General features: G+C 52.7%; 2 protein-coding genes across 5 annotated transcripts; one reads left to right on the top strand and one right to left on the bottom strand.

The window, feature by feature from the left end:
- Positions 1-261: 261 nt before the first annotated feature.
- Positions 262-3,724, bottom strand: ZNF513 (zinc finger protein 513). The gene is made up of 4 exons (XM_077330015.1): positions 3,530-3,724; positions 3,164-3,295; positions 2,118-2,696; positions 262-1,385 (listed from the first exon to the last, which is right to left on the bottom strand). Exons 1-4 carry the CDS (start codon positions 3,567-3,569, stop codon positions 739-741), a joined length of 1,398 nt encoding a protein of 465 aa, XP_077186130.1. The 5' UTR covers positions 3,570-3,724; the 3' UTR covers positions 262-738.
- On the top strand, positions 2,587-23,329 carry LOC143833759 (E3 ubiquitin-protein ligase RNF19B-like). Of its 4 annotated transcripts, none has more exons than XM_077329992.1 (9): positions 2,587-2,723; positions 9,378-10,042; positions 14,302-14,507; positions 15,157-15,307; positions 16,969-17,131; positions 17,282-17,396; positions 17,577-17,714; positions 21,094-21,295; positions 22,384-23,329. In XM_077329992.1, exons 2-9 carry the CDS (start codon positions 9,579-9,581, stop codon positions 22,535-22,537), a joined length of 1,593 nt encoding a protein of 530 aa, XP_077186107.1. In that variant the 5' UTR covers positions 2,587-2,723; positions 9,378-9,578; the 3' UTR covers positions 22,538-23,329. The 4 variants fall into 4 exon arrangements, with proteins under 4 accessions (XP_077186107.1, XP_077186099.1, XP_077186088.1 ...); XM_077329984.1 differs by lacking the exon at positions 2,587-2,723 and adding an exon at positions 3,871-4,145; XM_077329973.1 differs by lacking the exon at positions 2,587-2,723 and adding an exon at positions 8,571-8,659.
- Positions 23,330-24,092: the final 763 nt, after the last annotated feature.

The raw sequence follows: 24,092 nt of genomic DNA, 5'->3' as shown, positions 1-24,092 counted from the left end.
TAGCTGTGGGACGAGTTATTCTTCCTTGCCAGAGAAAGTGTGCCTCGTGGTGCTTACTGGCCTTGTGGGAGAGGACTCCCCACCCAGAGTGGAGGTGGGAGATAGGGTGCTGAATGGGTTCATTGGGCAGGGAATATTTCCAAAACAAAGAAGAGCAGTGGAGAGAGAAGAGGAGAAAGCGGACCAGCTGCCTGCTATGAACCTGTTGAGGCCAGGCTCTGGGTTCAGACACTACCCCTCCCCACCTCAGCCAAAATAAAGCAAGATAAGAAAACCATTTAATGCGTTAATACACCATATAAATTACACAGACTCAAGCAGCAACCACAGTTAAAGGAAGGGGGAGGTGTGGCAGGCACAAAAGACAGAAAAGCACCAAGAACTTCCCCTTCCCCTCCCTGGGCTTCAGCTGCACTCCCCCCCACCCCCCAAAAAGCAGCAGGCCAAACCTGTCACTGATGTGAGATGGAACCGTAAAGAGCAGGAAGTACAATTTGCTTTCTCCAGCCCTCCGAATGGGTGGGGCTGAACAGGACCATAGTTCAGGCCTTATAAAGTAAACGCCCGCCCCACCCCGAGGTATCCACAGCTTCCATCTAATCCCAAGATGCTTGCTAACAAGTCAGTGCCTCAAAGTCTACCCCCACAGGCAGTGAAGGCTGCTGGCTGCCATTCTGTCCACCAGGACTGCAGGAGTGTTCAGGACCGTCCCTTAAGTGCCCAAAGAACCTCCCTGCTTCAGGGCATACTGCTGTCAGGGCCGGGTCCCCCTTCATCTGCCAGGACCTGCCCATGCACCTTCTGGTGGCGCTTATAGTTGTCCCAGTGGCCGGTGGTGTAGGGGCAGATGCGGCACTGGAAGGGCTTCTCCCCGGTGTGTCTCAGCATGTGACGCTTGAGGTTCATGCTCTGATTGCAGGAGTAGGAACAGAGGCGGCAGCGGAAGGGCTTGTCCCCCGAATGGATGCGGCCGTGGCGCTTGAGGTTGGCAAGGTTGCCACAGGCGTACGGGCACAGCGGACACTTGTAGGGTTTCTCGCCGGTGTGCACCCGCTGATGGCGTTTGAGGTTGTCCAGGTGGGCCGAGGCGTACGGGCAGAGGGCGCAGGCAAAGGGTTTTTCGCCACTGTGGGTCTTCATGTGCCGTGCCAGGTGGTTGGGGTAGGTCGTAACAAAGGAACACAGCTGGCATGAGAAGCCTTTAGGAGATGCCGACTCAGCCCCCAACACTGCCAGGCTGCAGCGCCCACACACAGGTTCACCCAGGCCCTCGTCAGCCTCCAGAACCAGTCCACAGGCCCTGCAGGTGAACGGAAATAGCAGCTCAGGGAGAACAGTGGCAGAGTCCTCAGGCCGCAGGAAGGGCGAGCCAGGCAGCAATGGTTCTGTGGAAGAAAGAAGCAATGAGCAAGTTTGCAGACCTTCTGAAGTTCCCTCTGCAGATCTAGGACCTGCTACTCTATTTTTGTTTTATTTATGTATACCAACCTCCCCAAAGGCTAAGGGTGATTTTCCCCTTCGGTGCAGGTGCCACCTCACTTTCTACAGTCTGACACCAAGCCTGTGCTGTGAAGCCCTTGAGAAGCAGTTATAAAACCAGGGAAGAGGCATGGATCAACAGCAAGAGCAAGCAAGGGTTTATCTGTGGGGAAGGTCTCCACTAGCCCACTGAAGCTAATTTCTATCTCAGAACAAGATGACAGATCCCTGCTGCAAGGAGTTTTACGGTCTAAAATTTCAAAGACAGAGCCATGTTATGTCAATTGGAACAAAAAAGACAGGCAGGAAATGTTCGTGCATAAACCTTTGTAATCTAGAGGTTACTAACTCGTACACTACTGTGTGGCTCGCTGTACAGTCATTTTATGGAAAGGTTAAAAAAAAAAGAGGTGAAGTTAGTTCAGGCTTCATTTCAGCAGGGCAGGGAAATGGCCCAGGTTGGAGATTCAGTCTCACATAATGGTAAACAACCTTTGCCCTAGAAGTGGAGAATCATGAAAGCTTCAACCTGGGAGGGGGGGAGGGTTAGGTTTTGCTACGTCAAGGGCAGCATGAAGGCTTGCTCCTATGCATCCCAGCTCCCCTCCCCCACAATGCCCCCTTGTCCCAACGGGTACCTGTCTCTTGGTCAGCCACCGGTGGTCCCTCCAACTCCGGCTCCGATTCCCCTTGGAGCTGCTGGCTGCGGGGTTGGACAGAGTTGCCGTGGATGCAGCGGCAGTTGCAAGGGCTGCAGCACGCAGGCCGTTCCTGGCCGTGGACTCGCTGGTGCCTCTTGAGGTTGCCAAGGCTGCTGCAAGCAAAGGGGCAAGTGGGGCAGCGGTATGGCTTCTCGCCTGTGTGGGTGCGAAGGTGGCGCGTCAGGTTGACCAGCTGGGCCGAGGCGTAGGAGCAGTGCGGGCAGCGGTAAGGCTTTTCACCGTTGTGAGTCTTCATGTGTCGTTTGAGGTGGCTGGAGTAGTGTGAAGTGAAGGGGCACAGCTGGCAGGAGAAGACCACACGCCCCTTAAGGGAGCCTTCCTCGTCCCCCTCGGGGCAAGGACGGCAGGGGGCGGAGCCAGGAGCGGGCAGGCCACAGTGGTGACAGGCCAGGCCTGGGCCACCAGTCTCTCTGTCCTCCTGGGTCTGGCACAGAGGTGCGAACTCCTCCTCGCTCAGTGTGTAGGCCGGCAGCCCAGGAGTCCCCCCAAGGGAGTCTGCAGCACACAAGGAGGGAGCATCAGGTAGGCAGCTGTAGGGATCCTCACCTTGGACTCTCCCTTTCCTGCTGGTACAATAGGGGATTACCGGGTGGGAGACCTAAGCTGCAGGAATCCTTCCCCCCCCCCTCTAGGCTCCCCCAGTAGGGACGCCTGAACTTGTGGCCTCTCTGCTATCCAGAAGCTCTAAAGTCTCGACCAACAGCTGCAGCCGTCCTGCACGCTCCCTCCAAAACACTCCGCATCTCTCCCCTTCACCGCCCCCTCGCTCCCCACAGCAATCATTCGGGAGAGAGAAGAGAAAGGATCCCGGTTCCGAACCCAGCTAAGCAAGGACTGAGGATCCCAGAAATGCCACTGGCCCCGGGCAGCAGCCCGATGCAAAGGCGGCGCCACCAGCTTCCTCGCCCCGGACCCCGCCATGGGCGCCCCGGGGACCCCCCTCCCATCCCCCCCGAGCCCACCTTCTGAGTCCTTCTCGAAGGCCAGGATCTGCTCCCCGCTCTCCTCCAGCTCCAGCTCGTGCTCCAGGAGGAAGCTGCCCTGCGGCGCCAGGCCGTCTCCCGAGGGCTCAGCGGGGACTCCCACGGCGTCCACTGCAATACACGGAAGCCGCTTGAGAGAGGAGCGCGGCAAGCGCCGCCAACCAGGCTGCCACCGGCCTCGGGGGAGTGGAGGCCGCTCGGGCAGAACCCCGGGCCCGATCGCCCCGCCGGCACGGGGGAAAACGGGCGCCTGGCCGGAGACAGCCGGCGGAGACTGTCCGGGCGGGGGGCACAGCCCTCCTGGCGGGGGGGGGAGGAGGAGGAGAAGGGCCGGGCCCGCCTCACCTTTGACTGGCTGGGGGTTGCGCTGCTTCCGGCGGGGCATTTTGCCCGGCGGGGGGGAGGGCGGCCGCTCCAGCCCTGGGCGCCTCCCCCGCCCCGCGCCGCTCGGCCTCGTCTTCCGCCTGCGCCGCCCCGAGGCCCCGGCAGCCGCTCCCGCCGACGCTCCCGCCCATCCGCGGGGCGGGCAGCTGCGGGTGCCGCGGGTGGTTCCGGTTCCGTTCGCGTTGTACGACGGGAAACGAAGTCCTTCGGAAGCACAAAGGAAGGCGAGGAAGAAGGACCGGCAGGACCGCCAAGACGCTCCCCGACGCAATAGCCGAGAGGCGGGGCGCGTATGACGTCGTGGCGCTCATCCCGCTCCCCCCGCGCGCGGGCGTCTAATTGTAGCGCCGCCTTCTGCCTCCTGTCGCCGCGGTGCCTTTAAGGCGCATCCTGATTGGCTGCGGAAGGAGGCGGGCGTTTTGGGTTCTCCGGGGATCCCCGTGAAAGTCTGGCTGTGTTTGTGCGGTTCCGAATGAAGAAGAGTTGGCTTTTATAGCCCGCTTTCCTATCTCCTAGGGGGTTCAAAGCGGCTTACAATCGCCTTCCCTTCCTCTCCCCACAACAGACATCCTAGGAGGTAGGTGGGGCTAGCGAGCTCTGAGAGAACTGCTGTATGAGAACAGCTCTAAGAGAACTGACTGGCCCAAGGTCACCCAGCTGTCTGCATGTGGAGGAGTGGGTAATCAAACCTCATTCTCCAGATTAGCAGCTGCCGCTCTTAACCACACCTAATCTTGCCCATGGCTGGCTGGAGGAGGGCAGGCAGCACTATGGTTGCTGTGGCTTGTGAAGCCCTACTCGGTTGGGTGTGTAATCTGAGCCATACTTTTGTTTTAACAGTACGTTTCTCCTTAGTGCAGTGAAGTGTTCTGGCTATAGATTATGATCGGAGAGTCTTGAATTTAAATCTCCACTTTTCCATAAAAACCTGCTAGGTGACCTTTGGATCAGTCTCACTCCTATTCCCCCTTGCCTCCTCATGTGCTTCACAGGGTTGTGAAGGTAGACTGCCTAGAATGGCTAATGTACATCACCTTGTGCGAATGTTTGCAGTCTCGGTAACTCCTCAAAGCTAACCAGAGGATTGTGCTGTATCCCTGTTGGATTATTTGGGTTGTCTGTTGTGGCACCTTTTTGGATTTTAGGCTCAGAAAACACTCGGTTTAAGGGAATTGGTTAGATACACACCAATTCCCAGCTGTGCCAAAAGATAGGCAGCAGAGGCCTGCCTGCCTTGACATTTGCACTGTGTATGCACAAGAGACATTCTGCGGTCTCTTACACTATAGTCACCAACCTTAAATCATCCACATGTTCTCTGCATTTAGGGACTATATTCTAGCAAAGGGCTTAGTTTAGGTTGACCATATTGTCCCACTTTTGGAGGGACATCTGGGTGCACCTGGCAAATTGTACTTATGTTGAAATTAAAAAATATATATTACAATACTATTTTTGCGTTCTATGAAACTTTTTGTTGCTCCATATAGACCAAATTTTTAATCAAGAACCCCCCTGGTCAATAGTGTCTCACTTTACTAACATTAAAATCTGGTCACCATAGCTTAGTTACTGTACGAAAGCTTTTCCAGATGGAATTTCAGAGTGTGCTGTAAAATGCCTTATACTGAGTCAACCCATTGGGTTGTCAGAGCAGATCTTCTGGGTCTGAGGCAGAGGTCTTTCCCATTACCTAATCTGATTCTTTTAACTGGAAATCTGCGATTGAACCTGGGACTTTGTGTGCAAAATGATCACCAGCCAGCCACGGCCTCTCCCAAAATAGTAGTGGGGCTAGAGGCATCACAGAGCAACTGCAGGTACTGTTCAACATACCATTCATGACCTCGGTGATCAAGCAGGTTTATATGATCAGAAGTAGTTATCAGGATACCATGGCCATAGAAATTTTAGTCTTTGGAAGATCACAACCAGGACTTTGAATTGGACTGGGATGTGTATACTTTCAGAGCCTCCTGTGGCGCAGAGTGGTAAGGCAGCCGTCTGAAAGCTTTGCCCATGAGGCTGGGAGTTCAATCCCAGCAGCCGGCTCAAGGTTGACTCAGCCTTCCATCCTTCCGAGGTCGGTAAAATGAGTACCCAGCTTGCTGCTGGGGGGTAAATGGTAATGACTGGGGAAGGCACTGGCAAACCACCCCGTATTGAGTCTGCCATGAAAACGCTGCAGGGCGTCACCCCAAGGGTCAGACATGACTCAGTGCTTGCACAGGGGATACCTTTACCTTTACCTTTTTATCAAAAGAGCTCAGAAGAGCTAAGGGCCCTGCTGGAGTTATCAGCTTTCCACAGGGCCTGTAAGATGGAGCTCTTCCACTAGGTGTATGGTTGAGGTCCTGGAATTATCATCAGGGGATCCCCTAGAGCTGGTGATATCAGGACCCTCGCTCCTAAGGAAAGAGCTCCAGACTGCTAGCTGGATGGGAGGGGGGACTGTGTTGGGGATTTTAAGGGTTGTGTGTTTTTGTTATTTTATTGTACACTGCCACGAGTCCTTGAGAGCAGTGGTATATAAATAAAAGAATAAAAATAAACAAAATTTTACATATTTTACATACATAAAGGCAGTAGTCCTGAGCAGGTCTACCCATAAGTCAGTCTCCTTTTATTCAGAGGACCTTACACCCAGGAAAATGTTCTTAGGATCGCAGCCATAATTAACTGTTGGTTAAACACATATGGTTAAACATTTATTGGATGAGATTACCATATATGGTCATGTTATCGTCCTCGTCCTCCCAAAATGGCCAATGATAGGCCTAGAGTGGGTGGGAAGAGGAGGGGCCACAGGCGGATATATACACAGCTATGTTTCCCAACCATATTCTGCACCACTTCTAGGGTTTTTCAAAGCCTGAATAATGTTTTGGGGGTTTCTCAGTGGTAGAAATGTTGAGAAAAGCTGGCCTAAACAGTCTGGAATACTTGGGTGTTATTGCTCTATACATCTCAGACTTCTGGCCAGAGGGCTCACCATGATGCCTTGATGTCATTCAGAACTTGCTGGGGAGATCAGATCAGATTCTTCATTTGCACATGCCAGACAGAACCTAGCCTGTCCTCAGGTGTGCCCTGCTACACCCACCTCGATCCAACTTTTACTTACCACTTCCTTAAATTATAGTCCACTTTTCTCACTGAGATACACAGTGGATTATAAAATCTAAAATACAACAACACAAAGCAATAAAACAATATGATGGATATAATAGACAATGCAATAAAACTGTATTATAAAATTTTGAAACAATGCAATAAAACCAATATACCTATACAGTATACCTATACAGTAAACAATGCAGTAAAACTACTAATCCCTCCCCCCGAGACATTAAAACTACAACTATATTCCCTTTCTAGGAATGCCCTCCTGATCATTTGCATTTTGCATGTTCTGTAAAATGATACAAATATAGGAGTCGATCTAACTATATTGAGTGGGCCCTTCCACCAAGTTGGAGTCTTAGCAGAAAATTCTCAGGTGTGGGTAGCTGCTGATTTTACCCATTTATGGGAGCAGAAGATGTTCTTGGAGGGAAATGTGTCTCAGATGTAATTTTGCCTGATACTGCATCATTTTATGGCTGGGGGTCACCACATCATGAGGAACTGTATTAAAGGGTTTCAGCATTAGGAAGGTTGATAACCACTGGTCTAATAAATGAATAAATGCTTCAGGAGCTTCCAGGCTGGACTACAGTAATGTACCCTACACGGGGGCTGCCCTAGAAGACACCAAGAAGCTTCAACAGATACAAAACGCGGTTATCCTCCTATTCTTTGGAAAAGGATATCACGATCACAATTGCATCAACTGTGCTGGTCAGCAGTTTGCTTTTAGGCCTTAATTCCAGATGCTGCTGTTAATCTTAAAGCTCTTTGCAGTCTAGGACTCCCATACTCCATACCACCCTTTTCTACTTGAGCTAGAGTTTTCAAAGTTATGACACCCCTTCTTTGGAACTGGGATCAGTTAGGGCAGTGTTCACCAACCTTTTTTATCACTGGGAATGGTCAACGCTTGACAATTTTACTGAGGCCCGGGGGGGGGGGGGGTCACTGCTGCTGCCTGAGCCCCTGCTCCACTTGCTTTCCCGCTGGCGCCCCTGACTTCCTGCCGCCCGCTGGGGGGCGCTGCCAGCAGCAGCTGCGCAGTGCCAGGCTGAGGGGGAGCCCCAGCCATGGCAGACGCTGGAGAGCAGCAAAGGTGAGCCAGCAGACGAGTGGCAGGGCAGCCCCTGAGGCAGCAGCCGGGGAGGAGGACGAGGAGGAACTGCGGCCCGGTACTGACTGATCTATGGACCGGTCCCAGTCTCCGGACCGGGGGTTGGGGACCACTGAGTTAGGGGACACCATTAAACGTTCACAGAGGATGCTAAACTTCCTTCTTCTGTCTGAGGAAAATGTGTGAGGCAACCCAACTGAGCCATGGGGAAGAGCGGTATATAAATCAAATAAATAATAAAATAATGTTTATTTTGGCTTATTAATAGGCGGTACCTTTGATATACTATAGTAAGGTATGGTGTTTAAATAGATGTCACCTTAATGTTTAGTCACTAGCTGCTACTGATATGGCTGAACTGTCTTTGAGGGGTGGGGAGGAAGTCAGGGCAAATGTTTTTACAACGAGCAGACTGGCAGTGTCCCAGATTCAAGGTTGAGCCCAGCAACTGAGCTCCTGTCATGATGTGTCAAGCGCAGAGCATTGGATGCCTGCCCCAAGACAAGAATCTCACCTCAATTTGGTCTCCAGGCAGAGGCAGAGGCCAGCCTGACAATGCCAGTGTCTTTTTAGCATCCTGCGTTTATTGATCCTTCCTGTCTTGCCAAGCACTCCTCCCAGCAGGGCTTATATCCTAGTGCAGGACTGTCCCTAGAGTCTGAAGACATCAGGAAGACCTCGTCTGCGAGGCCAATGAGCTGGCAAAGCTTGGGGATGGACTACACTTCCCAGGATGCCGTGCAGCTGCCGGAGTGCAGAGGGCGCAGCGGGTGGGGGAGGGGGGCCTCAGCTGTTAGTGAAGAAGCAAGCAAGGCAAGGCAGGGGCTCAGAGAGCGAGCGAGAGGCAGGTAAGCCAGCATCCTTCCTCCTTCCTGACCCTCTCCTTGTTGCCCCGGCAACACCGCTGGGAGGATCCAGCCGGCTCCAGCTGCTGGGAAAGGGCAGGCTGACATCTGCTTCTCCTTGACTGCTGGGCTGGGATGCCCTCTCGTGATGGGGGGGGGCAGGGGTGGAGGCTGGCGGGGAGTCCCAGTGGCCAGGATGAGGGAGAGAAGCAACAAAGCCACCGCTAATCTGTGCTCAAGAGACGGCTGATGGTCAGTGCAGGAGATGCCCCCGGCCACTCCGTGTCATCCGTCCCGGAATAGGCCCTTTGGTGACCAGCTGGCCTCTGGCCATTTCACCCTCCCTTCTTCAGCTGCTGCCTGTACCCTGATGGCTCTTCCAGTATTAGCAGTCCTGGCAAAAACCCTGCAGGCCAGCCAGCCTGAGCAGGGGGTTGCCAACCTCCAGGTGGGGCCTGGAATTCTCCTGGGATTAATGTTGCTCTCCAGTCCTCCAGACCTCAGTTCCCCTGGCAGGAAAGGGCAGCTTTGGAGAGTAGACGTACATCCCACTGCCCTCCCCTCCCACAACTCCTGTACCTTGAAGTGCCCACCCCCTTACTCTCCAGGAATTTCAAGCCAGACCTGGCAACTCAAGCGATCTTACAGCATGCAGAGTCAGACTAGGCTTCTTGGGCACCCTCACTGAGTTCCTGTCCTCTTCTCTTGTCCCCTCTCCTAGGTCCACAGACTTCGATGGGGAGGCGATGATGGTCTAGCTCTTTGCCCTCAGAGCCAGCGGAGGGGAGGAGCTGCCGGGCATGGGGCAGACGTCTGTGTCCGAGAGGCTTCTCTGTCTGTCTGCTCCTCATCCTGGCTGGGGAGCACAATGTCCTGACGGCCACCTGCCCCCTCCTTGAGCTCACCCTTCCTCGTCTCCAGCATGAAGCGGCCCAAGGTGGGACCTCCCTCCCTTGGCATCCTGGGCCTTTTTGGGCGGAAACCCAAAGTGACTTTGGAACAGGATGGGAAGCTAGAATCCCCGCTGGGCAACCCTGAAGAGACCCACATCTCTCTGGTGCCAGAGGAGGAGGAAGAGGAGGAAGAAGAGGACGGCTTGATAGAATGCCCACTGTGCCTGCTGCTCCAGCCTCCAGAGGCCTTCCCGGCACTCTCCTGCTGCTCCCACCTGTCCTGCCTCACCTGCTTGCAGCAATACCTGCGCATTGAGATCAGTGAGAGCCGCGTCCAGGTGGCCTGCCCGCATTGCCCTGCTCTTCTCCAGCCCTCCGAGATCCATCAGCTGCTTCCCGAGGCCAACCTGTGCGAGAAGTATGAGGAGTATCTGCTGCGGCGCCTCCTGGTGGCTGATCCAGGCACACGCTGGTGCCCTGCTCCAGATTGCAGGTGGGGCAATGGTGACCTTTGGGGGAACGCATGTGGAAGGTTGGCTATCTAGCAAAGGAGCTTGGGCTAGGGAAGAGATCCTGTTGGCCAGGGGTTTTGTGGGCTGCATTGAAATTAAGTTTTCCACTAATAGAAGAGGTGTATTTTCCACCGATTTGCCAGGCATGGCTGCATGCACGTTACCTACCGATGTCTGAGCTAGCCACTGTGATCCATGCAACAGTCACCTCCGGATTAGACTTCTGTAACTCGCTCTGTGCAGGGCTACCCTTGAGGTTGCTCCAGAAATGCCAATTGATCCAGAACTCTATTGCTTGGCGCCTGACAAAAGCCCCGTGCAGAGTGCATCTTACACCTCTCCCAGCTGTACTGGCTCCAGATTGGAGACCGAATCAGACTCAAAGTTATGACTCTTCAGGACCCTTATATCTTTGGTACCATGTTTTCCCCTATACCCCCCTCCCCAAGAAATTTTAAGATCAGTCAGTTTAAATCTGTTTAGGGCCCCAGAGAGGTAAAACTGGCCTCAGCCAGGCCAGGGCTTTCTTGACTAAACAGGAGATCAGGGCCCTCCAGGATTTCAAGCAGTTCTGGAAGGCCTGCAAAACTGAGCTGTCCCACCAGGCCTATGGCTGGCCTCCCCACTGAAAATATCTATCAGAAACATCCACTGATGGGAACCCCTCCAACCTCTGATTAATTCCCACAGGGAAATGGACAGGAGGCAGTGTTAGGAAAGAGTAGTTAGTTTATTCCTGCATGGCTTTACTTTTGATCTTGTACCATTTTAAAATGTTGTTAACCGCTCTGAACCAATGGGGATGAGACTGTATCTAAATAAACTATGTAATTTAAAAATTCATTTTATTTAATGGAAGAGGTTGTAGCGATGGCCAGGGGGATTAGCCAGATTCATGGAGAAGGGGTGACTAGCCATGGTGACTGAGGGGAACCTCCACATTCAAAGACCTCTGAATCCCAGTGCCAGGAAGCAACATCAGGGGAAGTCCTTAGCCTCTCTGCCCTACTGGTGGCCCTCCAGAGGAACTGTTCAACCACTGTGTGAAACTGCACTAGATGCACCGTCTGATCCAAGCGGGCTCTTCTTGTGTGTATAACATAAGCAGAGAAGAGCTGCAACCTGCAGGGGTGGCCCAAGCACTCCTTGGAGATCCTGTCTGGTCCCCGTTTGGAAGGTCAGGATCAGATTCCTGCCTGGTTTGGTCCTCAGCTTTTCCATTCTTAAGAATAACTCAGGCAACACAATTAGGAATGATCTTGTTTTGCCTAAAAACATAAGAAGAGCCCTGCTGGACCAGGCCAGTGGTCCATCTAGTCCAGCATCCTGTCTCAGTCAGTGGCCAACCAGTTCCTCTGGAGGCCAACAAAGTGTCAGAGAGGCAGAGGCTTTCCCCTCATGTTGCCTCCTGGCCCTGGGAATTAAAGATTTAACGCCTCTGAGTGTGGAGGTTCCCTTCAGTCAACATGGCTAGTAGACAGTCACTGATAGACTTGTCCTCCATTAAACTATCAAATCCCCGTTTACAGCTGTGGCCATCACTACTTCCATTACACGTTTTAATCACTCCCTGTGTAAAGAAGTATTTCCTTCTGTCCATCCTGAATCTGCCTGTCAGCTTCACTGGATGCCCTCGAGTTCTAGCCTTTTGGGAGAGAGAGAATACTTTTTCTTTGGTGACCCTCTCCACCCTGTGCCTGGATCCTTGGAGAATTCCTGCCTGTCAGAGCGTGCAGTGTGGGGCTGGATCCAGCTTCCCAAGTGCCCCTGTATGGGCAGTGTGAGACCTCAGCTAGGGAAGGCAAAGCAGAAGGTTCTGCAGTGATGGAGGGGGAAGGAATGGGGACAGCCACTCCAGCACAAGCACTGGAGCGGGGGGAGGGGGGAAGCTGAGGTGCTTGAAGGGTTTTCAGGAGATTGGGGGAATACTGAGCCACAATAGCCCCCAGGTGAAATTACCTCTCGTCCCCTTATTACCCGCCACTGTCAGCAAAGCTGGCTCATGGCGGGTTACAAGATAAAATAAAGTAAAATGCAAGTCCCCTAAAAACCCCACTAAAAACACAACAATTAACAAAATACAAAAACCAGCAACAAACAGCGGCAAACCGACCCCCCATCTACCCCCACTGGGGACTAGGGGAAAACTGCTGGCCACCTCATTTAGAATGTGGTGGAATACCTTCCTTCCTTTGGGGGGGGGGGGCACAGATCTTCTCTTCGCACTGGCCTCAACCATAGACCTGGTGGAAGAGCTCCGTCTTACAGACCCTGCAAAAAGCAGAAAGTTCCTTGCCCTTCAGGCCACAATTTGGGCCCTTGTCACATTCAGCCTCTTGTGGCGCAGAGTGGTAAGGCAGCGACATGCTGTTTGAAGCTGTCTGCCCATGAGGCTGGGAGTTCAATCCCAGCAGCCGGCTCAAGGTTGACTCAGCCTTCCATCCTTCCGAGGTCGGTAAAATGAGTACCCAGCTTGCTGGGGGGTAAACGGTAATGACTGGGGAAGGCACTGGCAAACCACCCCGTATTGAGTCTGCCATGAAAACGCTAGAGGGTGTCACCCCAAGGGTCAGACATGACCCGGTGCTTGCACAGGGGATACCTTTACCTTTACCTTTACACATTCAGAAAGCTTGAGAAGGCGTTCCATGCTGCTATCTGCCACTGGCATCTGGCTTGGTTCTGTCATGTAGGCTGAGGGAGAGGCTGCATTCTTGCTCCCCACTACTGCAGGAACAGGGAGTGACATGTCTTGCCATGAACACATGAACACCTGAAGCCACCTTATACCGAATTGCACTCCTGGCCTGTCAAAGTCAGTATGGTGCGTTCAGACAGCTAGTGTCTCTCTAGGGTCTCTCACATCACCCTGCAGGGGTGGCCCAAACACTCTTGACCTGGTACTTAAAAAAACAAACAAACCCTGGAGGTGCTGGGAATGGAACCTGGGACCTTCCCTGTGCCAAGCAGATGTTCTACCATTGAGCTGTATTCTCTCCCCGTTATTGCTGTGGTTACTGTGTGGATTTTTTTAATGCTTGTATAAGATCAATGCTGATGTCATCTCTCTCTCTCTCATATCTTACTGGGATTTCAGAGGACACAGGAAATGCCTAAAAAGAATCTAAATCCAATTACTCCTGACTTCTCTTATGTTGTAAAGCATGAGCTCAGGTTGCCTGGAAGAGCAATTGCACCAAACTTCTCTTTGGGCCCTGAGAGCACGCAGCTCCTCTGACCACTTCCTGAAATTCCACCAATTGACTGATTGATTAATTGCCCGCCACTCCCAGCCATGCTGGCTAAGGTCATACATTAAAATTCCCCACAATAGATCCCAATAAAATAAAATAATCCTTCCCTGGCAGCAAAAATAACTCCCCTTCCCTTCGATAACTTCCCCAACCACCCTGCCTGATGGGATAGATGGTAATCAGATGTTAATCAGGGAGTAGCAGATGTTCTAGGCAACTTGTGGGTGGTGGACTAGGTCTGATGCCCTGGCTTCTCCAAAAGACCTGGCGGAAGAGCTCTGTCTTGCAGGCCCTGTGGAACTGGGAAAGCTCCAACAGGGACCTCAGCTCTCCAGGAGCTCATTCCACCAGGTTGGGGCCAGGACTGAAAAGGCTGAGGCCAGGCATACCTCTCATGGGTCAGGGATCACCAACAAGAATGAAGAGCCCTTTGGGATGGTATAGGAGGGTAGGTGGTCCCATAGATATGTAGGGGCCCTAAAGGTCAATACCTTAAAGGTCAATACCAAGACCTTGAACCTGATCTGGACCACAACTGGCAACCCATGCAGCTGCCTCCATGGCTTACCTGTGAGGACCCTAGCAGCTCCATTTTGCGCCAGCTGCAATTTCCAGGTCAAGGACAAGGGAAAGTCAGCATAGAGTGAGTTACAGAAGTCAATCCTGGGGGTGACTGTTGCATGGATGACCATTGCATGGATCACTAGAACCTCCTGGCAAAATATCACAAGCACTTGTGTGTTTTATAAATGAAACAGAAGCCCTGCCCATTAGGCACAGAATGTAAACAATGGCAAATGCTGCACATCCACAATGGTGGTCGAAAGTGCCGTCAAGTCGAAGCTCAGTTAGGTTGGTTTTCAAGGCAGGGAATGTTCAGAGTTGTTTTTGCTGTTGCCTGGCTCTGCATCAGGGAATGCATGCAGAGAGAGGGCGGGGATGCGCTGATCCTAAGCTGGCGCCTTTCCTCTTGTTCTTCCCTCAAGCTACGCGGTCATTGCCTACGGCTGTGCTGAATGTCCCCGGCTAGTTTGTGGCCGCCAGGACTGCAGGACGGAGTTCTGCTACCACTGCCGGCAGCCCTGGCACCCCAACTCTTCCTGTGAGCAGGCCTGGCGGGAATGGAGCCGGCAAGCACCGGGGGCAGTGGAGCTGTCCACCCAGCTGATCCAGAAGGAGGAAGCTGCCCGACGTGAGTCTGCCCAACAGGGCGTCGTTTGTGCCTCTGGTCTCCCAGCTGCTGTGGGGTCAGACGGATGTCCCTCATCTCTAGGATTTGGGGAGAAGCCCAGCACCCAACTCACAAAACTTGGTTCTCCACATGGGGCACTGCAGTTCCTTATCTGCTAACTGCCCACTGACAGCAGTCCCTCCAAGGCTCTGCTCCGTTGCTTTAGACCAGGGATAGTCAAACTGCGGCCCTCCAGATGTCCATGGACTACAATTCCCATGAGCCCCTGCCAGCATTGATGGGCATTCGCTGGCAGGGGCTCATGGGAATTGTAGTCCATGGACATCTGGAGGGCCGCAGTTTGACTACCCCATTGCTTGTTAACTTGGTGCAGTGGTTCAGAATGGCAGCCTCTAATCTGGAGAACCAGGTTTGGCTCCTTGCTCCTCCACAGACAACCGGATGGGTGACTTGGGGCTAGTCACAGTTCTCCTAGGGCTGTTCTCACAGAGCAGTTCCGTCAGGGCTCTCTCAAGCCCACCTACCTCACAAAGTGTCTGTTGCGGGGAGAGGAAGGAAAGGGTGTTTGTGAGCGGCTTGGGGACTCCTTTGGGTAGTGAAAAGTGGAGTATAAAAAAACCAGCTCTTCTTCTTTCCTCTGCCTCCCCAGCCGACACAGAAACCATCAAGGTGTGTCCCCGCTGTGGTGCCTTCATCATGAAGATCAACGACGGGAGCTGCAATCGCATGAATTGCACCGTCTGCGGATGCCTGTTCTGCTGGTTGTGTTTGCGAGAGATCACGGACGTGCACTTCCTCAGGTGGGGCTGTGCTGCGGGAGGTGGGGGGGGGCGTACCGTTGCCGTGGTTCAGGAGACTCTTGAGGGAAATTGAACCTTTGCGCTTGGACCTCCTTCCCAGGTCCCTTCGTGAAAGGCGAGCTTAGGCAGTGTCCCATCTCTCCCGATGCAGCACATAAAACCTGCCTCAGGCATCACGTCTGGTTGGCTCCACGTGAGACGGGAGGCTGGGCTAGATGGTCTGACCCTGATGTCAGTCAGCCAGCAGCTTCAATTGGCACAAATCATTCTGACCTTAAAACAGAGGCCACCATTTATTTATACTCATTTTCATAGCTGAACTTGAGTATTGCTTTCCTCCTGCAGAAGGATGCCAAAAGTGGCTTCCAGAAGAATAGCAACCACTGGACAGTCATGAGTCACAACACAGTTCTTAAAAGTAGTCGTGTGAAGATTAACCACGGCTGCAGGAACGTAAAATTCAGTGATCTCGATCACAAAACGTCTGGCGGAAAAAGAAAAGGTTGCCTTTTGAAATGGCAACAAAGTAGGCCTGATGGATCTCTTTTGGAAGAGTGTCCCAAAATATTATTGGGGGGGGGGGCGATGCTGACTTTAGTTGGATCTGAGATTCTATACAAGTAGAGAGAAGAGTAGAATTTGCTCTTAGCCACACAAGGTGAGCGTCTGATTAAACACAGTGGGAGTCACAGAACTTTCATTATCTTAACAGTGAATGCCAGAGGTGCGTGACCCAGCTCAGGCCATTTGGGGCGGGGAGAAGGGGTTTAGTCCTTCCAGTTCTGCATGGGTTGGCCCGTCAAAACGACCTTCCCTGTGCTGCTATGAGCCCCAGAAAGGCAGGTGGGAAGCTATCTAAAATTGTCCATAGTTTTCCCTTCCAGAGCATGAGTACATTTGCGTGGGTGGGGTGCATGTGGAGTTTTCAAAAACAAAATCATGCAGATGTGGGAAAACAGAGACACCCTCTTCCTCGCTGTGCGGCTCTGATCTGGACTGGGATCGCATGTACCTGTACGCTTTGTAAATGCTGAGTCCAGATCACAATTCTCGGGCCATGTGGCTAATGTGGCGCCTCAGGACCCCAAGGATCTCACCTTTGTGGCTACAATAAATAGCCTATGAAACAGGGTGAGCATAACCATACCCAAAGGTGGGGCATCTGCCAGGGCCAACTGCTTCTGGCTACCACCCACATTGCTCCCTGCCTTCACACCCTTCTCTTGTCTCCTTTCTTACAAACACGCCAGCTCCTATGCTCCTGGCTTCCCAGCACCACAAGGGAAGAGTGTGCAGGTGGTGCAGTTAGTGCTCTGGATAATCACAGCTTGGCCACATGCCCTATGCTTTCGATGAAAGGGCATCTAGGTGGCTGCGCATGCAGTTGGTGGGAAGAGTCAAGAGCAGGCAGGGGAGGGGTGCATAGGAAAGTGAGGGGGGTACATGGGGGGGCAGGAAGGGGAGTATGAGTGCGGATCCAGGTGGTGGGCAGAGGAGAGGGGGGCCGTCCCCTGAGCCCTTTCTGGCCAAGGACTTTCAGAACCTAGAACCAGCCCTGCTATAAAGTATGTGCAGGAAGGCCTGGTGACATTGCAGGTCAGACTTCCAGCCTCCTTGGCATTATCACTCCCACTACTGACCCCCAACTGTCTTCCCCCCAGTCCTTCTGGATGCACCTTTTGGGGGAAGAAGCCCTGGTCCCGGACACGCAAGCTACTCTGGCAGCTGGGCATGGTGCTGGGAGCACCCATGGTGATTTCCCTTGTTGCTGGCATTGCCGTGCCGGTCATCACCCTCGGGATACCCATCTACATGGGGAAAAAGGTAAGGCCTTTGGCTCTCCCACCTCCAACAGCAGGAACTCCTCAAGAGCTTCACCGTAATGCTGTTCTGGGCGTAGTGGTGAAGGGACCACTCAGGGGTTCTTTTGACTTAGCATTCCCTTTCCAAGCCTCAGTGCTTCCCTCCTTGCAGGTTCTGAGTCACGGACGTAAGAGCAAACTGTCGGTCTGCCAGCAGTGTCTCTCTGTGTCCAGCAGCATTCTTCTGTCCCTCTTTGTGTCGCCTGTAATCACTGCGGTCACAGTCGGTGAGAGCCAAAAAGGAGTGGGGGTTGGAAGAGGGTCCTGGGTTCACAGAGGCATCCGTTGCATTGCCGATGCACAGCAAAGGGTGACCTCGCTGCCCCTTTGGCTGTGCTTTGTCCGCCGGCCTGACCCACACATCCCGTGGGAAGAGGCAGGTCTCACAGGAGGCTCTCTGCTTGCAGGGGTCGGGGTGCCGCTGATGCTCACCTACGTGTACGGAGTGGTGGCGCTGTCTCTGTGCCGGAATCGCTGGGGGTGTGGCGGCACCCGAAGAAAGGCCGGGGAGCTCAGCACGGTGGAACTGGAGAACCTTGCCAAATGTACGTGAGTTGTTTAAGCGGGGCAAGAAGGGGAAGCCCGAAGGTCTGGGGGAGGAATTGGTGGCCCCATCACTCTCCTTGGCATGTCACAGTCTCTCCATTCACCTCCTGAACCACCTTGAATGAAATAATCCCTTCTGACTTGGGCACGGGATACATGTTTTATTCATTCATTTATTCCTTCCAGCTTGGTGTAGTGGTTAGGAGTGCGGACTTCTAATCTGGCGAGCCGGGTTTGAAGCTGTGCTCCCCCACATGCAGCCAGCTGGGTGACTTTGGGCTCACTATAGCCCTGATAAAACTGTTCGGACACAGGGTGTCTGTTGTGGGGAGAGGAAAGGGAAGGCGATTGCAAGGTGCTTTAAGATTCTTTCGAGTAGAGAAAAGTGGCAACTCTTCTTCATTTCCTTTTGGTTATTTGGTGGTCTACCTGTCTCACCGGGACTCCAGGAGGATTACACAGGTGCGGATGAGAGGGGACACCCTTGATCAGGGCTGGCACCAGCATGCCTTGTGGTGGAGCAGCTGCCCGGGCCCAAGGCTTCTAGGCGGGCTCACTGCTGCCAGCACCCTTTGCCTACTCCCTGCTGCACGCACTGTCTGGTGCCACTGGGTAAAGGGCTGCAGGCAGCTGTGAGCACAGGAAGTGAGTATAGTTACACGCAGACAAGTGAAGGGGCTACACTCACACAAGCAGGTGGGAGTCATGCAGGTGGGGTGGATGGGATGACTGTAACCTGCCACCCCTTTGCCCTCACAGAATCAGCCTCTCCATCAGATGGCTATCCAGCTTCTGTTTAAATTTCCAAAGATGGAGAACCCACCACCTCCCGAGGAAGCCTGTTCCACTGAGAAACCGCTCTAACTGTCAGGAACTTCTTCCGGATGTTTAGATGGAATTTCTTTTGAATTAATTTCATCCCATTCATTCTGGTCGGTCTGTCTGGGGCAAGAGGGAACAATTCTGCTCCATCCTCCATATGGCACCCTTTTGAATAGTAGGACCTATTTGCAGGCCCTTCCAGCCCCCAAGAAAGTCATCCTCCATCAGACTTGCTAATTTTTCTTGTCAGCCTGAGAAGATTAACTGGTTTTCGAAGGTATCTCGAAGTTTTGTCTTGGAATGTAACAAGTCTGAGTGTGCAAAATGTAAATGAGCAATTAAAGAACGGGTAGCCCAGTTTTAGTGGTCTTCCTAAAGTCCATGGCACTAACACAAGGTAAGGAAACACAGTGCAGAGAAACTCCCTCGGGGACCAGAATATTGTAATGGTGAGGGGAAAAGGGGGCAGAATTTCTCTCTTCTGTTAATGGAGCCACTGTTGAGTCAGAAAAGGCAAAAAGGGAGAGTTTTGTCCCCATTGAAAACCTTCAGCGTGGGTGGTACAAATGAAGTTTCTAGAAGAAGAGTTGGTTTTTATACCCTACTTTTCACTGCCCAAAGGAGTCTCAAGGTGACTTATAATTGCCTTCCGTTCCTCTCTCCACGAAGAGCCTAATGCTGGGAGCGATCGAGGGCAAAAGAAGAAGGGGACGATAGAGAATGAGGTGGCTGGATGGAGTCACTGAAGCAGTAGGTGCAAAATTAAATGGACTCCGGGGAATGGTAGAGGACAGGAAGGCCTGGAGGATCATTGTCCATGGGGTCACGATAGGTCGGACACAACTTCGCACCTAACAACAATAACAACCACAAAACCTCTCTCCACAACAGACACCCTGTGTGGTACGTGAGGCTGAGAGAGCTCTGACAGGACTGCTCATCCAGAACAGCTCTATCAGTGCTGCTCGGCAAGAACAGTTCTAGCAGGACTGTGACTAGCCCAAGGTCAACCAGCTGGCTGTATGTGATTGAGGAGTGGGGAATCAAACCCAGCTTGCCGGATTAGAAGCCACTGCTCTTAACCACTACACCACGCTGGCTCCTAGGGTAGAAAAGGACTGCTGGGGGTGGGAAGAGAATTTGAGAAAGTTCCACAGCTGTTTCAGCTTCTTGCTGACACATTGCTGGATCCAGCCCTCTGCCTTTTCTACCATCAACAGTGAAATAGAACAGTAAGACCCAACCCTGTGTATGCTATTCTCGTAGCATTAGTACTGCATGCAGGTACAGAGTGCTAATGATACCCTCGCATGGAATTGAAAGCAGTTGTGTGGTGTCTTAGCAATTATGATGTCACCTGTAGACCATTCTCTTTGCATTCATGTCCATAATGCTGCTCTACAGGGAGACAACTCTATGAATAAGAGTCCTTTTTACTCCTATGCTATTAAAAAAAAAGCACATGTATGTATCGATTGTGCAATATTTGAAGACATACAGAAAGCTCCGTTCTGGCCTGGAAATTCTTGTATGTACAATGATTAGTTTTTTGGAATTGTCTAGGGACCCCTCGTAACATAACATTGTTTTTCTTCAGTCTTTCTTCTGGCTTCTCACGGCAGCTTTCAAGTTCTTTCTCCTTTTGTATTTTCGTCCTGCAGCTAGAAGGGTACATTCGACCAGTTATTCAGCCTCCATTACCCAGTTCCCCTTCGCACTACAGTTCCTGACCTACATGGCTGTTCTCCATGCCGCTCTTGTGACCCCACCCCATAACATTTTGGGGTGGTTGGAGGAGACCCCTTCCTCTCTTTGTTACCAGTGGAAAAGCCGGCTAGAGCCTCTCCAGTATTTTCCATTCTCCTCCTTTTCTGCTTCCCTCTCATGGGAACAAAGACACTATTAGTGCTTCCACTATCGCTTTTTCATTGCTACATGTCCCTGTAGATAATATTTCCCAGCTACTGTTACTCGGGCCAAAGCTGTTTCTGGGTGGTATTATATTGACCGAAACGTGATCCCAGCATTCCTGTGCCCTCCTCCTTCAGATGTTCTCCTCAAAAGCACCTTTCTGCCATTTCCCCCCAGAGGGAGAAGTCCCCACCCACTGAATAGATATGTTCAGCAGGGTTTTGTTTGGTTTAATTTGTTTCACTTTACAGCAGGGGTAGTCAAACTGCGGCCCTCCAGATGTCCATGGACTACAATTCCCAGGAGCCCCTGCCAGCGAATGCTGGCAGGGGCTTCTGGGAATTGTAGTCCATGGACATCGGGAGGGCCGCAGTTTGACTACCCCTGCTTTACAGGCAATCCTCCCCTAACAATCCTAATCCTCCCCTTTACAATCCTCCCCTAACCAGCCAAACAATCCTCAGCCAGACCTTGTTGTCCAAGGAGGAACCTGGAGCTGCCTTCTGCTGAGTCTGAGATGCTGGTCTGTCTCAGGCCTGCTGTGGCCTTCTGGCTGCAGGGGTGGCCCGGATGGCCGAAACGGCTTCTCCGAGTTGCAGAAACGCCGTTCTTCACCTCTTGTCCTCTCTCTGTTGCCTGTTCCAGTGAATGAGCTGCTGCCTGTGCTGCCCGCTCAAATGCTGGCTGAAGCTGGGGGTCTGCCTGCTGCGACGCCGGCTTCCTCATTACACAGCACTGGCCATAGCCAACGTGAGGAGCCGCCTCGAAAGCAGCAAGACAGCCAGTCCGCCAGCACCGTAGCCCTGGCTGGCAGCATGCTGAGCGAAGGCCAGGAAGCGTCTTACAGGTCAGTGTGCGGGGGAAGGGGAGGGGGGGCATTGGGCAACACCTGGCCAAAGGTTGCAAGGAAGGAGAAGGGGAGATGTTGCGCAGCCTCTGGCTGTAGTTCTCCATGGTCGCATGGGTCTCCTGATTTCAAAGCAGGCTCAATGGGAGGAGAGGTCCTGGGGCAGTCAATGGCTCACGTTCCACTTTCTTCCCCACCCTACAAGCCAAGGGGGTCCTACCTAAGGCAGAAGGCTACCTATTGATTATATGAAGAAGAAGAAGAGTTGGTTGTTATATGCCGCTTTTCTCTACCCAAACGAGGCTCAAAGTGGTTTATAGTCGCTTTCCCTTTCCTCTCCCCACAACAGACACCCTGTGAGGTGGGTGAGGCTGAGAGAGCCCTGATATCACTGCTCTTCACAGCTGTGATGGTTTGGTGGAGGATTGGGGGAAGTAGTGAAAGAGTGAACTGGGGAGCTCAGGACACTAGGAGTCTAAAATGGATGGGGTGCATAACAGAAGAAGAAGAGTTGGTTCTTATATGCCACTTTTCTCAACCCGAAGGAGGATCAAAGCGGCTTACAGTCACTTTCCTTTCCTCTCCCCACAACAGACACCCTGTGGGGTGGGTGAGGCTGAGAGAGCCCTGATATCACTGCTCGGTCAGAACAGTTTTATCAGTGCCGTGGCGAGCTCAAGGTCACCCAGCTGGCTGCATGTGGGGGAGTGCAGAATTGAACTCGGCATACCAGATTAGAAGTTTGCACTCCTAACCACTAAACTGGCTCTCAGAATAAGAGTTAGGTTTTGGTACTCAGCTTTTCGTGACCCGAAGGAGTCTCAAAGCGGCTTTTGATCGCCTTCCCTTCCTCTCCCCACAACAGACACCCTGTGAGGTAGGTGGGGCTAAGAGAGCTCTGCTAGAACTGCGACAAGCCCAAGGTCATCCATCTGGCTGCATGTGGAAGAAGAGCAGGGAATCAAAGTCAGTTCTCCAGACTGGAGACCACTACTCCTAGCCCCTGCACGCCACTGGCTTTCTGCTCCCTGTCCGTCACAGCCGCAGGTGGTTCTTGCCAGCCATGCTTGTTTCCTTCTCCTTCTCAGGGACGGGCTGAACTTCGAGGTGGAGGTGGAAGTGGAGCCCCAGGCTTCCTCGGAGCGCAGCCTCTGCAGCGCAGCCTCAGGCCACAGCTTCTCCACAGACTCTTTGGCCTGCACCAGTGACGGCTGCAGCTTGGCAGGAGCAACGACAGAATAAAGCAGCCTCACATGGAGCCACACAGGACGCCTAGGACCCGGGATCACATTGCTGGTCTGCAGCCCACGCTGGACCCGTCTCCCCTCACTCCTCCTCACGACGCCTTGCATCTTTAGCCCCTCCCCAGCCTGCAGCCGCAGCTCAGAACTTGGTGCTTTGAGGCAATAAATCTGCAGCCAGCAGAAGAGCCCCACGACCCTCCCTTTCCGTCTTCTGGTGTCCGCTCCCCGCTCTTCAAGAACGGGGAAGCGGCCTTGCTCGGAGCAGGATAACACTTTGCCTCCAAGCCTCGGGGCTCAGTGCCAGAGAGCCTGTTTCATGTGCAGGGGGCCTCGGCTTCAGACCCTGACCGCTCTTAAAACACGTGGCATAACAAGGGTTTCCTAAAACCTGGAGAAGTGTACAGGATGGGTCTAGAATGTTTCAGTGATCAGGGTTAGCCTCCTGTATATGGCCCTTAGAGAGAGGGAGAAGGTAAGGGAAGAGGCTGGTTGGTGCAAATGAGGCTCAACTCCTGCCGTTTGACAAGGGCAGGAGCTATAGGGCAAGAGGACAGGTCCTTTTAAGAGTCACTCTGCAAATGCAGAGAATCTCAAGCCTAGCAAAGACTCAGGTGTTCCACACTTGGGACACCACGGTTAACTGCCAGCTTCCTGCTTGGAGTCTCTCTCCGCACTGCTCCTGCAGCAGAGGCCCCAGATTCTACCCAGGGTGACAAGGACAGTGATTCTGAGAACCAGAAGGGTGTGCCGCTTGGCCTGCCACACTAGGAGACTAACTTATTTTAGAGGATAGTTGAGAAAATGAAACTAGGGGAGCTTCTTGGGGGGGGGGGGTGCTCACGGTGTGATGCACAGGCCCTATTCCACACACCCCTTGGGTGCCATCTGACCACTGAGAGTGCCCACATGCTATGAAACTGCTTCATTGCTAGCTCTGGCCCAGCCCTTGGGAGAGAAATGGGGCAAAAAGCCATCAGGAAACATGAAGGCTTGTAACGTTAAGTAACAACCAACATAATGGGGGTAAGCCATGAGAGAACTATGCAAATGTCCTAGTATGAACACTGAGAATAGTACTGCAGTTTATTCATGATCTGGAGGCAGGGTGCACAGGGGTCCACACCCAGGCAGGAGTTTCTTAAAAATTCTGAAGAGTTCAGAGAAGAGCAAGGACTTTTTCAGACCATCATTAATGTTGCCGCATGAGATGCAGGAATCTTGGGGAGAGGGCAAGGAATCCCCCCTGACCCAATAACTGAGTTTCAGCACTGTTCAAAAAGTTAGCAAGTTGCTGGAGCATAACAGAGTTTGGACTCCTTGCTGCAAAATGAACAGGGCAGGGCTCCTTAGGCCCGGGGTAGTCAAACTGCGGCCCTCCAGATGTCCATGGACTACAATTCCCAGAAGCCCCTGCCAGCATTTGCTGGCAGGGGCTTCTGGGAATTGTAGTCCATGGACATCTGGAGGGCCGCAGTTTGACTACCCCTGCGCTTAGGCAGTCCGTTCAAAGCTCAGCTTCTTACTACCATTAAAGTTTAGCAGCCCTCTGGAAG

Source organism: Paroedura picta, chromosome 1, assembly GCF_049243985.1.
Source record: "Paroedura picta isolate Pp20150507F chromosome 1, Ppicta_v3.0, whole genome shotgun sequence".
Lineage (NCBI taxonomy): Eukaryota > Metazoa > Chordata > Lepidosauria > Squamata > Gekkonidae > Paroedura > Paroedura picta.
The sequence above is the reverse complement of the archived record's forward strand: the minus strand, read 5'-3'. Positions and strand labels throughout refer to the sequence as shown.